Raw genomic sequence first — 16,514 nt, forward strand, 5'->3', positions numbered from 1 at the left:
AAAATGAAACGTAATTTACCTGATAACGAGTTCAAAGCAATAGTAAAACAAAAGACAGCAATAAAACACACACACACACAACAGAAAACACAACAAACAAAAAACTTGGGAAAAGAATAGAGGAACACAGAAATTCAAAGAACTATGAAACATGAAAAAGAACCAGTCAGAACTGAAGAATAACTGAAACAAAAATACATTAGAAGGAATTAACAGGAGATTAAGTGATAAAGAATAATGTGTAAGCAATCTGGAAGATAGAATACAGGAAATCAAATCAGAACAGCAAAAAGAAAAACTTAAAAATGAGGATATTTCAAGAGACCTCTGGGACAACATCAAGAATACAAACATTCACATTATAGGGGTCACAGAAGGAGAAGAGAAAGGGGTTGAAAATGTATTTGATGAAATTATGGCTGAAAACTTCCCAAACCTGAAGAAGGAAAAAATGTCCAGGTACAGGAATCACAAGGTCCTAAAGAAGATGAATCCAAAAATACCCACACCAAGACATCATAATTGAAATGACAAAAGTTAGAGAATCCTAAAGACAGCGAGAGTAAAACAGAGTCACATACAAGGGAACCCCCACAAGGCTATCAGCTGATTTTTCTGAAGAAACTTTGCAGGCCAGAAGGGAGTGGCATGATATATTTAAAGTGCTGAAAGGGAAAACCTACAACCTAGGATACTCTACCCAGCAAGACTGTCATTCAGAATTGAAGGAGAGAGAACTTCTCAGATAAGCAAAAACTAAAAGAGTTAATCAGTACTAAACTAAGTCTAAAAGAAATGTTAGGGCTTCCCTGGTGGTGCACTGGTTGAGAGTCCGCCTGCTGATGCAGGGGACACAGGTTCGTGCCCTGGTGCGGGAAGATCCCACATGCCGCAGAGCGGAGGGGCCCGTGAGCCATGGCTGCTGAGCCTGCGCATCCGGAGCCTGTGCTCTGCAATGGGAGAGGCCACAACAGTGGGAGGCCCGTGTACCGCAAAAAAAAAAATTAAATGTTAAAGGGTCTTCTCTAAATGGAAAAGAAGAGGCTACAACAAGAATTTATAGGAAAGGATAAATCCCACTAGTAAAGGCAAAATACAGTAAAGATTGAGGATCAAGCTAGTATGAGTAAACTAGTATGAAGATCAAAAAATTGTAAAATCAACTAAACTACAGTAAACATGAAGGGATAAACAAAGATGTAAAATATGACATCAAAAACCAAATGTGGGGGGCTTCCCTGGTGGTGCAGTGGTTGAGAGTCCGCCTGCCGATGCAGGGGACGCGGGTTTGTGCCCTGGTCTGGGAGAATCCCACATGCCGTGGAGCGGCTGGGCCCGTGAGCCATGGCCGCTGAGCCTGCTCGTCCAGAGCCTGTGCTCTGCAACGGGAGAGGCCATGCAGTGGCAGTGAGAGCCCCCCCCCAAAAAAACCAAATGTGGGTACTTCCCTGGCAGTTCAGTGGTTAAGACTCCATGCTTACACTGCAGGGGGCGCAGGTTTGATCCCTAGTCAGGGAACTAAGATCCCACATGCTGCGTGGTGTGGCCAAAAACAAAAACAAAAATACCAAAAACAAATGTGGTGGAGGGGTGTAAAATGTAGATCTTTTAAAATGTCTTTGAACTTAAATAACTATCAGTTTAAAAGCAAGTAGATATAGGACTTCCCCGGTGGCGCAGTGTGTAAGAATCCACCTGCCAATGCAGGGGATATGCGTTCAATCCCTGGTCCGGGAAGATCCCACATGCCGCAGAGCAATGAAGCCCATGTGCCACAACTACTGAGCCTGTGCTCTAGAGCCCAAGTGCTGCAACTACTGAAGCCCATGTGCCTAGAGCCTGTGTTCCGCAACAAGAGAAGCCACTGCAAGAAGCCTGTGCAACCACAACGAAGAGTAGCCCCCACTCACTGCAACTAGAGAAAAGCCTGCGCACAGCAAAGAAAACCCAACAAACAAAAATAAAGAAAATTAAATCTTAAAAAAAAAAGCAAGTAGATATAGTTCAACATATATGAACCCCACGGTAACCACAAATAAAAAACCTACAATAGATACAAAAAAATCTGGAAAGGAACACAAGCATATCCGTAAAGAAAATCATCAAACCACAGGGGAAGAAACTAGAAGAAGAAGAAAAGAACAAAGAACTACAAAAACAACCAGAAAACAAGTAACAAAATGACAATAAGTACATACCTATCAATAATCACTTTATCTATCATCTTTCTATCTATCTACTTCGGCCGTGCCACAAGGCATGTGAGATCTGAGTTCCTTGAACAGCGATTGAACCAGTGTCCCCTGCAGTGGAAGCGCAGAGTCCTAACTACTGGACCACCAGGGAATTCCCTCAATAATCACTTTAAATGTCAATGGACTAAAACTCCAATCAAAAGACATAAGGTGGGGACTTCCCTGGTGGTCCAGTGGGTAAGACCCCATGCTCCCAATGCAGGCAGCCCAGGTTTGATCCCTAGTCAGGGAACTAGATCCTGCATGCATGCTGCAACTAAGAAGTTCACATGGCACAACAAAGACCTGGTGCTGTGTGTGATAAACTGTTTATTTCAGTTTGTGTGTATTTTTACTCATCTAACAATTTTGTGTATTGCAAGCGTCAACTGAAAAAGAATGCACAACCTAAAAGTTGAGAGTTATGTTTTATGAGGCTGACATTCTTAGGACTTCAAGCCGGGGAGGCAGCATCTCAAATAACCCTGAGAAAACTGCTCTGAGGAGGCGAGGGGGAAGCCAGGATATAGAGGAGTTTTGCAATAAAGGGCAGGTAGTCGGAACAAAAGATTACCGTTAATAAAAAAAAAACACTAGGTATCTCAAGTTAAGGAATTTAGCGCTTTTCTACGTATGGGAAGATGCAAGAGTCTGGGCTCACTGAAACCATTCCTTTGATACGCACCTCAGCGATCTGGGGCCAGTATCCTGTGTTTTCTCATGTCTCACTGTGGGGAGTGGCTGCAATCCGATGGCTGCTAGATGGCAGGTATTCTTTGTTTCTTTTCTAAGTTCCCTCAGGGCTCACCGGCTCACCCTCGTAGGTGGCTGCAATGGTTGATGACTATGACATCCTTTGTTCACTGACATGGCAGGCAATATTCCATTTCTCACAAGTAATTTTGAGAAGCTGGCATCATCACACTTTATCATGATGACTACTACCGCCAACACCACCAGCACTGGGCTGCCTTCCTGGGAGAAGCCCTGCTACCACCAGGTTTGTTTTCAAAGTTTGCACTGCGGGTCTCTGGTCTTCTCTTCCACCCGCGTCAGCGTCTGGGCTAGCGCAGCAACCGCCTCACACCAGCTCCCTGGCTGCGATCGCAGTGGCCCAGGTCCCACCCCCAGCTCCGGGGGGGGGGCTCCAGCCGCTAGGCCGGTCTGGGGTAACACCTTCGGGGTCGACAGGCGCTCTGGTGCATGCGCCGCCCCGCGCGCAGCCTCAGTCGGGGTGCGGCGGGCACTGGAGAGCGGTTGGGGCTTGGCCGGTGCGAAAGGCGGCAGAGGTTGCGGGAGGGGCGGGGTTCAGGCCCCTATCCCGGCCAGCGGCAGCTGTTGCGATGGCTTGTTCGAGTCTGGTCCTTGTGCGCATACTGGCGCCTGTGGGTCCCCAGAGAGGCCGCTATAGTGTTGGCGGCCACTGTTCTGAGGCCGCCGCGCACTTGGTGAGGACGGCAGGAAGTCCTCGCCCTCCCACTGTATTAGGCCCGGAAACTGACTCAGAGTGGCTAGCGAGTGCCTCAAGACCGCAGAGCCGGCGGAGGAGGCACGTCCACATCTGCTTCCTCCCTAAAAAACAATTCTGTCTAAACGTTGTGCCCGTCCCTGCACTGAGCCAAAGGACATCGCTGTCAAGTATAACGTGGACCATTTTCTCACGGGGCACTTGTATTTATGGGATTCTTAGTGTCTTTTGGGGGGTCTGGGGTCATAGTTCATAATGCGTAGTTCTGGGGCTGGTATGAACTGTCCAGCCTTTGTGTTTTCAGTGGTTCAGATTTGAGTTTACTGAAGGACCCACCCAAGATTTGGGGGCACAGCGTGTTCCAAGATTTGGGGCGCTCATATAGGTTGCAACTAAAATGATTTTGTCCCTTAGGTTCAGGTCCTGATTCCTAGGAACAAAGCCGATCTTGTGAGGTAAAGAGGAATCCCACCTGGAAGATGGCTCATATGAGTGGAGACCTTCCACCAGGGCTGCAGAACAGAGGAGGATCAAGACCAATCAGACTGTGAGAAGCTGAGGTGTGAGCCAGATTTCAGGAGAGGGGGCTGGGCTAAGGCAAGGGGCAAGTCTGCCCAGGAAATTATACTTCCGACAGAGCGTAGTCTGCGGGAAAGAAATACCACCTACCACTAAGAAAACTTATCTCAGACCTTCCTAACAGCTTTTGACTTCTTTCAGATTCTCTATTCTTTCCAGTGCCTGAGGGGGCCTCACCCTATGCCCTTTATCACACGTGACATTGAGAGACGTGGGTGCTTCCTCCATCCTGACTTCACAGACACAGGAAGTAGTGAAGGAAAGAGCTTCCTGGACTACTTGTTTCTGCCTAGGATGAAAGATGAAAGCCACTGAACCCAAGAGGATGAATGACCAGGTCATCCCATTCTTAGCAACCTAGCCAATAGTCAGATTTTCTGACATAGTTAAGTCAAACCCAGTTTTTATTAAAAGACTGAGAAACTACTGCCAAGGTAGTTCAGGACCAAAAGATGTTCTACAGGAGGACATTTTATCCTGCTAGCGTGTGGAGCTTATACGCAGGAGAATCCAGGAGATGCAAGGCAGATCAGATCTCTTGTGATCTATTCTTTCTTCCTCCAGCCCAACTTTGTAGTTCACTGCATGTTTCCTTGATCCACAGAAAATGAACAGATCTCAGGTAGTTTGTTTATTTTTTCCCTCCTTTGTTTACAGTGTCTTACATGAGACTTTTTAGGGTTAGTAGGTTAGAATGGAAATATAGAAATAGATGAAAGTCAACTTCAGGGATAATATGCAGGAACACATCAGTATCAGGATGAAGTACTATGCAGATATATGCAGGTTATATGCTATTACTAGACTATTCTGTGCTATCGTTGACCAAATTTGTCTGATTTTTCTGATAGTCAGAAAAAATGCAGATGTTCTTTGTTACATGATTTGCATTGGCCCTTAAAGAAATCATCGTGCGAATTCCTCATGAGGCATTAAGAATTCTAAAAAAGATGTTCCTTTCCTAATCTTCCTGTAGGTATCATAGTAAATAATCTTTCAGTGACTATGGGAAATGGGTGCAGCCAGCTGCCTGTAATTGCTCCTCAGGGGAAGCAGGACACTTTGTGCCAAAGGAGAACTCAGTCAATTGAGGTTTCCATGGGCTTCTCATCATGGTCTTGTAGACCTCTTCCTCATGGTCCCGCTTGATCCGGGCATAGAACCAGGGATATCTGCAAGAAAGAATGGATTATGTCACCTTCAGATAATCTTCTGTAGTATTATGTATAGATTGTACAGCCAGTAGGTTAAAGTTGTATTTTCTGGCACATGCTTCCCCAGTGCCCTTTTACGTTTCAAACTGCATCACTTGTTGGATCTGTCTGGTAAGGGCCACTGGTGACCTTGTTATGACAAATGTCATTGATCCTATAGTATTTGCCTTAATTGAGCATTCTATTCAGTTGACACTCATGTTCAGTCCCTCCTAGAAAGTGTCGATTGGTTTCTGATCTCTTCCTCTGTGATTATGTCTTTTCTGTTTTCTCCATGGAGTCTTCTTCCTCTTCTTGCCTCTTATTACTGCTTCTCCCAAGATATCCATTATTGGTCTCCTATTGTCCTCACTCTCCTGGGCTTGCTGAATGATCTCTTTTCCTGTCTGGGGATGCAACATTTGCTGGGATGCTTTTCTGGCTCTCCAGCCCAGACCTCTCCCCTACCTTAGACCCAAATGGCCAACTCTCTGCTGGACATCTCTGTATAGCTCTTCTAAAGGCCCGTCATACTCTGCAATCCAAAAGGAAAGTTGTTATTAACAGCTCCTCCCACTTTCTCCTTTATTTCCCATCAAATGTTATCACCAGCCGGCCCATCATCCAGGTGAAAAACCCAGTATCTATTTCTAAGTGCTGTCCTTTACCTGCTACCCGCACATCTAGTCAGTGATCAAATCTTGTTACATTCAGGTTGTTAATATTTCTTTCTTTTTTTGAAATTGAAATAAAGTGCACACAAATCCTCAGGGTACAACTTGATGAATTTTTCATACACTCTGCAGCTGTATAGCTATCACCCAGCTCAAGATAAAGGCCATTTTCTGTACTGCAGAAGGCTTCTTTTCTCTCTAAGACTGTACTTGCCTCATTCAAAGGTAATTATTATTTTGACTTCTGTTATCATATATTAGTTTTGTCTCATTTTAAACTTCATACAGATAGAATCATGTAATATATAATCTGTTATGTCTGACTTCTTTTACTCAACATTATGTTTGAGGTCATCCATGTGTAGCAGTAGTTTGTTTTTTTTCCCATGGTATGAATATACCAGTTTATCTATTGTATTCTGAAAGGATATTTGGGTTGTTTACAATTCTGGCTTTTGTACACATGTGCACTTGAATCTGAGGGATAGAAACCTAGGAGTGGAATTGATGGGTCATAGCACGCATACATATGTTTAACCTTGATAGATTCAGCCAAACGGATTTTACAAAGTAGTTGTACTGCCTGATACTCCCACCAGCGGTATGTGAGAGGTTCTCTTGTGCCATTGCCTTGTTAGCATTTGGTATTGTTTGTGAAGTTTTCTTTTTCTTTTTTGGTATTTGGTGGGTGAGTGTAGTGGTATCTCATTGTGGTTTTAATTTGCGTTTCTCAGATTGCTGATCATGCTGAGGATCTTTTCATGTTTTCGAACCATTTTGATATCTTTTTCTTTAAAGCGTGTATTCGTTTTGTTTGTTAAAAAAATTGATAGTTTTTCTGTGCTGTACTAACTTGGATGTTTATATGTTCTAGATATGAGTCTTTTGTCAGGTATGTGTTCTACAGATATCTTCTTTAAGTTTGAGACTTGTTCTGAATTTTTTTTTTTTTTTTTTTTTTTTGCGGTACGTGGGCCTCTCACTGTTGTGGTCTCTCCCATTGCGGAGCACAGGCTCTGGACGCGCAGGCTCAGCGACCGTGGCTCACGGGCCCAGCTGCTCTGCGGCATGTGGGATCTTCCCGGACCGGGGCACAAACCCGTGTCCCCTGCATCGGCAGGCGGACGCTCAACCACTGCGCCACCAGGGAAGCCCTGTTCTGAATTTTAATTAAGTCCAGTTTATCAATATTTTCTTTAATGGTTAGTGCTCTTTGTGTCCTGTTTAAAAAAATTTTTGCCCATCCCGAAGTCATAAAGGAATTCTCTTATATTCTCGTCTAAAAATTAGAATTGTTTTAGCTTTCACATTTAAGTCTATGATCTATTTTGAATTGTTAGATACATATACATAAACATGTACATATCTTTTTTTGAGCTATGGCTAGTCAGTTCCCATGGTACCATTTATTGAAAAGACCTTCCTTTCCCCACAGAATTGCAGTGGTGTCTTTTAGAAATCAGGTGACCATATGTGTGTATCTCTTTTTGGATTCTTATTTCTGTTGCAGTTGCCTCTTTGTCTACCCTATGCCAGTACTGCCCTGCCTTATTATTTTAGCGTTATAAAAAGTATTCATATCTCTGGATATAAGTTGTCCACTTTTGTTCTTCAAGATTTACCGCAACTACTTTAAGTCCTTTGTATTTCTTTATTTTTTAAAAATTAATTAATTAATTAATTTGGTTGCACTGGGTCTTAGTTGCGGCAGGCGGGCTCCTTAGTTGCGGCTCCAGGGCTCCTTAGTTGTGGCTTGCTACCTCCTTAATTGTGGCACATGGGCTCCTTAGTTGTGGCATGTGAACTCTTAGTTGCAGCGTGCATGTGGGATCTAGTTCCCTGACCAGGGAATGAACCCAGGCCCCCGGCATTGGGAGCACAGAGTCTTATCCACTGCGCCCCCAGGGAAGTCCCAGTCCTTTGTATTTCTGTATAAACTTTAAAATCATCTTGTCAACACCTGCCCCCCGTCCCATCCCTGCCCTGGGAATCTGCTGGAATTTGGTATTGCATTGGATCTATAGATTGATTTGGGAGTTAGGTTATAATAATATTGACTTGAATTTTCAACTTGTGAACATGGCATTTCTCTTCATTTACTTAGGTCTCCTTTAATTTTTCTCAGGAATGTTTGATAATTTCCATGTGTACATCTTTTACTTCTTTTGTTAGATTTATTCTTAGGTAGCTGAAAAATTTTCTCCCTATTTTGGTGTTGCTAGTATATATAGTCAATTTTTGTATATTGAACTTGTTTTCAGTGACCTTACCATTTATTAACTCTAATATTTTATCTGTAGATTATTTTGGAGTTTCCTTCCACACAATTATGTTATATGGATATTTCTTACTTTTTGTCCCATTTAAAAACTTTAATTTCTTTTTCTTTATTGCTGTGGCTGGGAGCTACTATGGAATAGAATAGTACATACTTGTTTTCATCCCAGTCTCAAGGGAAGCTTTTCGATATTTTATCATTTAGGATGATACTTGCTGTAACATTTTTGGTAGACGTTCTTGGGGAAGTTTCATTCTACTCCTGGTTTGCTGAAAGTTTTTATCATCCAATGGTGTTGAATTTAATTATTGAGTTGATTGTATGGTTTTCTCCTTTATTCTTTTAATGGATTGATATTAACATACTGATTGATGTAATTCTATTAATGTTTTGATTTTTCAAGTGTTAAACCAACCTATTTTTCCAGGAAAAGTTCCCACTTGGTCTTGATATTCTGTCATCTTTGAATGTATTTCATGATAAGTTGTTTAGGATTTTTGTCTTTCTTCATGAGAGAGACTTTTATTTACCTTTTTTATAATGTTTTTGTCATGTTTTGTATCAATTGTATATGGCCTCAAAGAAACATGTTAAGTATTTCCTCATTGTCTATTCTCTGGAAGTGTTTGTTGAAGATTGGTATTATTTATTACTTAGTTGTTTGTAAAAATTCACCAGTGAATTTATATAGGGCCTGGAAAGTTTTTTTTTGTTTTTTTGTTTTTGCGGTACGTGGGTCTCTCACTGTTGTGGCCTCTTCCGTTGCGGAGCACAGGCTCCGGACGCGCAGGCTCAGCGGCCATGGCTCACGGGCCCAGCCGCTCCGCGGCATGTGGGATCCTCCCGGACTGGGGCACGAACCCGTGTCCCCTGCATTGGCAGGCAGACTCAACCACTGCGCCACCAGGGAAGTCCGAAGGCAGGTGGATTCTTAACTGCTGTGCCACCAGGGAAGTCCCCCTTATTTGTTCTTTCTTTCTTTCCTTAGCTTTCATTGAATATAGTTGAGAATTTAGAATTTTTATTTTCTGCCTTTAATAGCAAAGGGCAGAAAATTGACATAAGAAAACTTTCCACAATTATTAGACAAATCAGAAGATGAGTGTAAAGAGATAGGGAGAAGTACTCTAGACTCTAATAACAGTGGATAATTGATTGTATAAGTGAAATTCAGACTAAGTTTTTTAAAAAAAAAATTTATTTATTTATTTAATTTATTTTTGGCTGCATTGGGTCTTCGTTGCTGCACACGGGCTTTCTCTAGGTGTGGCGAGTGGGGGCTACTCTTCGTTGTGGCACACGGCCTTCTCATTGCAGTGGCTTCTCTTGTTGCGGAACACAGGCTCTAGGCGCATGGGCTTCAGTAGTTGTGGCATGCAAGCTTCAGTAGTTGTGGCTTGCAGGTTCTAGAGCGTAGGCTCAGTAGTTGTGGCACACGGGCTTAGTTGCTCCGCAGCATGTGGGATCTTCCTGGACCAGGACTCAAACCTGTGTCCCCTGCATTGGCAGGCAGATTCTTAGCCACTACGCCACCGGGGAAGTCCCCAGAGTGTAAGTTTTAGATGATATGCTAGATGAATAAAGATGTGCCTCTGATCCTGTTGTAAGAATAGCCTGAATGTATACTTCATTTAGGCACTACTATTCATTGTGAATCCCCATGAGAATGCAAATATAGCCTAGGCAATACAGTTTTCCTTTTAACTCTAATGAAAATGAGTACTTTCTGAAATTTAATTTGGTGGTGTTATGTGGAATAGAAAAGAGGAGGATGAGGTTGTAAGCATGTACATTAGTGAGGCTCTTGCTTCAATAATGACTAGGCCCTGATTTAATTGTTCCAAGTCTAATTTTTCCTTGATATCTCCCCTTACCATCATTTGTCTATTAATTTTCCTTGTGATTCTACTTAATATTTATTGAGTTGTTGGGCTGATTCTATTACCTGTGCAGTTCCCTACCCCCAAATTAAGCAGTCATTCAAACATTTTAAATTTATTGTTTGTGTTTATTTCAAATTCCCTAGTTTTGAATGTCACATTTAAAACAAATTGAGGTATAATTGGCATACAACATTTTAGTGTCAGGTGTACAATGTAATGATTTGATATTTGTATATATTGCAAAATGATCACCACAATAAACATTTTTGAGGTGTCAAATTATTGTATTTTGTTGCCAGATTCCCCATTTTTCACTACTGCAAGTTATTTGTTTATTTTTCAAACCTAGAGGAGCAAGGCAGTATGCTCTTGAGATTACTTTCATAGCAAATGACTGGGCTAGAATAAGACATATGAATATGTCTTCTCGTCATAAGAAATATATTAACATGTATAAACTATGGTAAATTATTTTCATTTCTACTTCTGCATAGTTGACCTGATGGAGAAGAGCCAGGGAAAGGAAGACCAGCATTGGTGGAAAGTTGATTTTGTCAACAACAAAACACCGACTAAAGAGAGAAATAGTGTATTAGGAAAAACATTTTCTCTGGATACAAACTCTATTTTATCAAGAAAAATACCTGGTAAATATGACTCATATGGAATGAATTTGGATTCTCTTTCAGAATTAATCATTAGTAATAGACACTCCTTTGTAAGGCAGCTTGATGAATTTAATACACATGGGAAATTACTCCTCTGTACAAAACACAGGTCATTCTAGAGAGAAATCTTCAGAATGTGATAGAACTGGAAAAGCCATTAGTCAAAATGAGGACATATTTCAGCATCAAGATACTCAAACTCTGAAGCTTTCTTCTGAATATAATGAATGTGGGAAAGCCTTCAATGAGGGGGCAACTTTCATTACTCATAAGAGAGCAAGCTCATGGGAGAAGCCCTATGGATGTAATGAACATGTCAAAGCCTTTTCTGATAGACCAACATTCACTGTTCATCAGGGAACTCATACAAGGGAGAATCACTATGAATTGAATGACTGTGAGGGGTGGTCTGTTGGTGAGAAGTCAACTTTAAATAAGCACTATGGAGTTATCATGGGGAAGAGATACTATGAGTATATTGAAAGTGAATAGTTTCAGAAAGAAGTCACTCCTTCAGCGAATTTATAAAGGAGAGAAAACCTTTAACTGTTATGAAGATTGGGAAGTATTCTGCAAGAACCCAAATTTCATTCAGCATCAAGAAACACATATAAGGAAAGAAGTCTATAAAATTAATCAGTGTGCTACTGCATTTTACAAGAAGCCAAAGCTTCCTACATATCAGACAACAGCTGTAAGAGAAAAACTCTGAATGTAGTGAATGTGGGAAAACCTTCAGCCATAAGTCATCTCTCATCCTATATCAGAGGATACACAGAGGGGAGAAATGCTATGAATGCACCAAATGTGGGAAAACCTTTGGGTATAGGTCAGGCCTCGCAGTACATCAGAGAACACACACAGGGGAGAAACCCTATGAATGTAATGAATGTGGAAAAAATTTCTGTGAGAAGTCAAATCTCCATGTACATCAGCAAACACACAGAGGGGAGAAACCCTATGAGAGTAATGAATGTCAGAAAGCCTTCAGTGATACGTCAGCTCTCACAGTACATAAGGGAATACATACTGGGGAGAAACCCTATGAATGTAAGGAATTTCTCCCAGAAGCCAAACTTCATTAATCATCAGAGGACTCACACAGGAGAGAAACCCTATGGATGTCACAAATGTGGAAAATCCTTCTCTGTGAAGTCGAAACTGAGGGAACATCAGAGAACACACACAGGAGAGAAGCCTTATAAATGTAATGAGTGTGGGAAAACTTTCTACCATAAGTCATTCCTCACAGTACATCAGAGAACCCACACAGGGGAGAAACCCTATGAATGTAACCAATGTGGGAAAACCTTCTACCAGAGTCATTCCTCACAACACATCAGAGAACACACTAGGGAGAAACACTACAGGTGTAATGGAACCTTTCACCAGCATCTCAATTTCAGTAAACAGCAGAGAAACAGCACTAAGAAGAAACCGCTGTCATCATCCTGAAACCTTCACACTCTTGTTGGACTCATTGCATAGCAGAAACAACCTGGGGCTGAGATGGGGGACCCAGTATATATGAGAAATCTTTTGCCTAGAAGTGACATTTCATTGAGTAGCAAATAATTAATATTTGATAACTTTATTAATATTTTGAAGATGTTACAGTGTCAAAAAAAGTTTAAAAAGGAGGCCTTTTCTTTTGTAGAATATGTATAAGTATGCTATGTAGAGAAACTTTTCATGATAGGTTTGCTTATTGGAATGCAGCATTGTAGTAGGAAGTATATATATATTTGCTTAATAACTCATAAAGTTTTTATTTCATAATTTTAATATGAATATGAAATGTATAAGTTGTCCCATACTTAATACCTATGTAATTATTTGTTTTAATTGAAATTTTTATTGAGATAATTGTAGATTATAAGATGCAGTTGTAAGAAGTAATACAGACAGACCTCATGTACCCTGTACCCAGTTTCCTCCAGTGGTAACATCTTGTAAAAATATAGTACAACTATCAGCCAGAATAATGCCATTATTGATATAATCCAACAGTTAGTTCAGAATTTCTCAATTTTATTTGTACTCATTTATGTGTAGGTATATTTAGTTCTGTGCAGTTTTATCACGTGTAGGTTTATGTATCCACCATTGGCTGTGGCATCTGTTGACTGTGGTATCTATGACCACAGATATTTCGTGATATTCAGGGGTTATTAGTTTCTCCGGTATTATACTTATGTTTTTCAAAAGAGTATATTTTAGAGATAGAAAAATAACATATGCTGCAGCATTCAGATAATTGAAATACAGGCAACAATACCATGAGCTTGGAGATATATATGTATTTAATTGGATCATCTGTTCTTTCATTTCCAGGATTTGTTTATATAACTTGTATATTTATTTGCTGACTACATTAGGTTACAAATACTTTCTCCTAGACTGTGGCTTATCTTTTAATTTTATTTATGCTATATTATACTGTATAGAAGTTTTAATGCAAATATAACAATCTTTTCTTAGGTCTTTTTGCTCTTTGTTTAAGAAATTATTTTCTAGACTGAGGTTACAAAGATATTCTTCCAAAAGACTGAAGTTTTGCTTTCCATGTTTATATTTTTAAATCTGTCTGGAATTTTTTTTAATGGTATAAATTATTGATCTACTTTCTTTTTTTTTTTTTTGCAAATGGAAAAGTCAGTTGTCTCAGGGCCCCCTTTTTTTTTTTTTTTTTTTTTTTGCGGTATGCGGGCCTCTCACTGTTGTGGCCTCTCCCGTTGCGGAGCACAGGCTCCGGACGCGCAGGCTCAGCGGCCATGGCTCACAGGCCCAGCCGCTCCATGGCATGTGGGATCTTCCCGGACTGGGGCACAAACCCGTGTACCCTGCATCAGCAGGCGGACTCTCAACCACTGCGCCACCAGGGAAGCCCTCAGGGCCACTTTTGAAGGTCTGTATATTCGTTTTCCAGGCTGCAGTAACAAAGTTCCACAAACTGGGTGGCTTAAAATAATAGGAATTATTCTTCCAGTTCTGGTGGCTAGAAGTCTGACATCAAGATGTCAGCAGGGCCATGCAGTCTCTGAAGGCTCTCGGGGAGAATCTCTTCCATGCATTTCTCTCATCTTCTGGTGGTGGCTCTCCATCCTTGGTGTTCTTGGCTTACAGCTGCATAACTCCAATCCCTGTCTCCACTGACACATGCATTCTCCCTTCCTGTGTCTAGATCTCTGTGCCTCTTTTGGAGCCAGCAAGGCCATGGCCCTTAACTGTTTGCTTGCCCAGAACCTCAGGCGCAGTCTAGATGCCTCAAACCTAGCTCCTGCCGGTGCGCAGCACGCACTGGTGGAACTCACCCCCATCCCCCTGCCAAGGACAAAGGACCCTCCATATCCCCTGCCTCTTGTTTATAAAAAAGTACTAGATCTATGGCTAGCACAATTTCAAGAACTTGGCCTTAATAGAATGGGATTAACACTGTTGCTCATAATAATCTATATCTTTGTGGGCATCAAAATAATCGTAGCTTGTTCTGCCCGTATATGTAAATGGCCAACTACAATTGTCAGCAAAGAGATACTACAGACCCAAGTCGACATCTTCCACTCTAAGAATATGGTGCCCTATGTCAGCGTGAAGTCACAGAAGACAGACCTTCGACTATAATCCAATAAAAATGGAACGATGTTCTGACAAGTGGGGATTTGTAAGCAGCTTTTGGCAGGAAAAAGCTCTTTGCAAGAAAGAGCTTTCTGCCGGAGGCCCCTTTTGTCTTGTCACTAACCTTAAACCAGGTGCCCCCATGCTCTACTCATCTCTGGCCCTAGCACACTTTCAAATCTTTTGATCACATAATACCTTGCCTAATCTGTTGGTTCTTTCCATAGATCAAAGAAGTAGAAATGAATAAGTAATTAACACATGACCCGATCTCTTCCCTAGCTTCCCCTTCAGTAATCTTGCGAACGAACTGTGTGAACAAGACAGTATTGAAAGAAAGATCACAAGAAGTCGACAAGCCTGCATGCAGTGGGGGATGGCGATGCCTCTGACCTCCTATCTCAAGGATTAACTGAGATTACTTACTTTTTCCCTTTAAGAACTTCTCATGGCTGAGCAGGATCTTGGGAGGTGGTTTTTGGGGAGTCCACCATCTCCCCAGCATTCTGATTAAAAGCAGCTTTCCTTTCTACCAACATTTGTCTCTCTTGAGTATTGATTTCTGAGCAGCAAGCATCCAGACCTGATTTGGTAACACTGGGACAGCAGCATGAGGTGTGCGGAGGGTGGGGGGTCTTTTTTTTTTTATTGCCTTGTTGCACAGGCTAAACATCTTGGATAACATTGACTACAAGTGGTGAGTAGACATCTTTGCCTTGTTCCCAGTCTTAGGAGGAAATCGCTCTTTATTTCACCATAAAATATGATGTCAGATATATGTTCTTCCATAAATGCCCTTTATTAGATTGAGGATGATTCCTTTAATTCCTAATTAATTGACAGTTTTAAATCATGAATGTGTTGAATTTTTTCAAATGCTTTTTCTACATTATAAAGATATGGTTTTTCTTTTTTAGTATGTTAATAGGATGAAATACATTGATTTTGAATGCTAAGGCAACCTTGCATTTCTAGGATAAATCCTACTCGGGCACGATGCATTACCATCTTTTATAAATTAGAAGTTTCAATTTGCTATTTTTAAAAGAACTTTTGCATCTATGTTCATGAGAGTTATTGATCTATGATTTTCTTTTCTTGTGATGTCTTTGTCTGGCTTTGGCATGTGGGTAATGTTGAGTTGTAAAATAAGTTGGAAAATATTTATTCCTAGAAGAGTTGGTGTACAGTTGTTACTATGTCTTCGTAAATGTTTGGTAGAATTCACTTGTGCCATCTGGCCTGTACTTTTTTTTGTGGGAAAGTTGTCAGCTACAAATCCTTTAATAGGGCTATTCAGGTTTTCTCTTTCTTCTTGAGTGACCTTGGGTAGTTTGTACCTTTCAAGCACTTTTTCTATTTCAATTAAGTTGCTGAATTTATTGGCATAATTATTAATAAAATTCCATGCTGCTTTAGCTGCATCCCACAAATTTTTATATATTCATTCAGTTCAAAATATTTTCAGATTTTCACTGTTACCTCCTCTTTACCCCATGGCGCATTTAGGAGCCATTTATTTCCAAATGTTTGGTGACTCTTCAGATATCAGTTAGCAATTTCTAATTTAATTCTGTTCTGGTGCTAGAATATACCTCGTGTGATTTCCATTCTTTTAAATCATTTGAAACTTGTTTTATAAGCCCATATTATGTGCACTTGAAAAGAATGTGTATTATGCTGTTGTTGGAGTATTCTTTAAATGTTAAGTGAGTTGATAGTCATTTTCTGTCCATTTGTGCTATCAATTACCTGAGTGTTGAAATATCTAACTATAATTGATAAATTGCCTACAGCTATTTCATGTTTTTATTTCATGAATTTTGAAGCCCTGTTATAAATGTATTGGAGCTAGAAGATAACTGCGTTGTTGTTGGATTCACGAAAGTGAAAATACAGGTCTGTCTCCAGGGGCCATT

General features: G+C 40.9%; 2 protein-coding genes across 2 annotated transcripts; both read left to right on the plus strand.

The window, feature by feature from the left end:
• Positions 1-10,769: 10,769 nt before the first annotated feature.
• On the plus strand, positions 10,770-11,469 carry ZNF487 (zinc finger protein 487). The gene is given in 2 exon segments (XM_059052821.2): positions 10,770-11,086; positions 11,088-11,469. Coding segments are annotated over 2 exon segments (699 nt in total).
• Positions 11,470-11,684: 215 nt separating this feature from the next.
• Positions 11,685-12,585, plus strand: LOC131750316 (zinc finger protein 300-like; the record flags this gene model as incomplete). Its single annotated transcript, XM_067022885.1, is given in 2 exon segments — positions 11,685-12,034; positions 12,036-12,585. Coding segments are annotated over 2 exon segments (747 nt in total), but the record flags the coding sequence as incomplete, so codon positions are not given.
• Between the last annotated feature and the right edge of the window lie 3,929 nt (positions 12,586-16,514).

The sequence above is a fragment of the Kogia breviceps genome, chromosome 2 (genome assembly GCF_026419965.1).
Source record: "Kogia breviceps isolate mKogBre1 chromosome 2, mKogBre1 haplotype 1, whole genome shotgun sequence".
Taxonomy (NCBI): Eukaryota; Metazoa; Chordata; class Mammalia; order Artiodactyla; family Physeteridae; genus Kogia; species Kogia breviceps.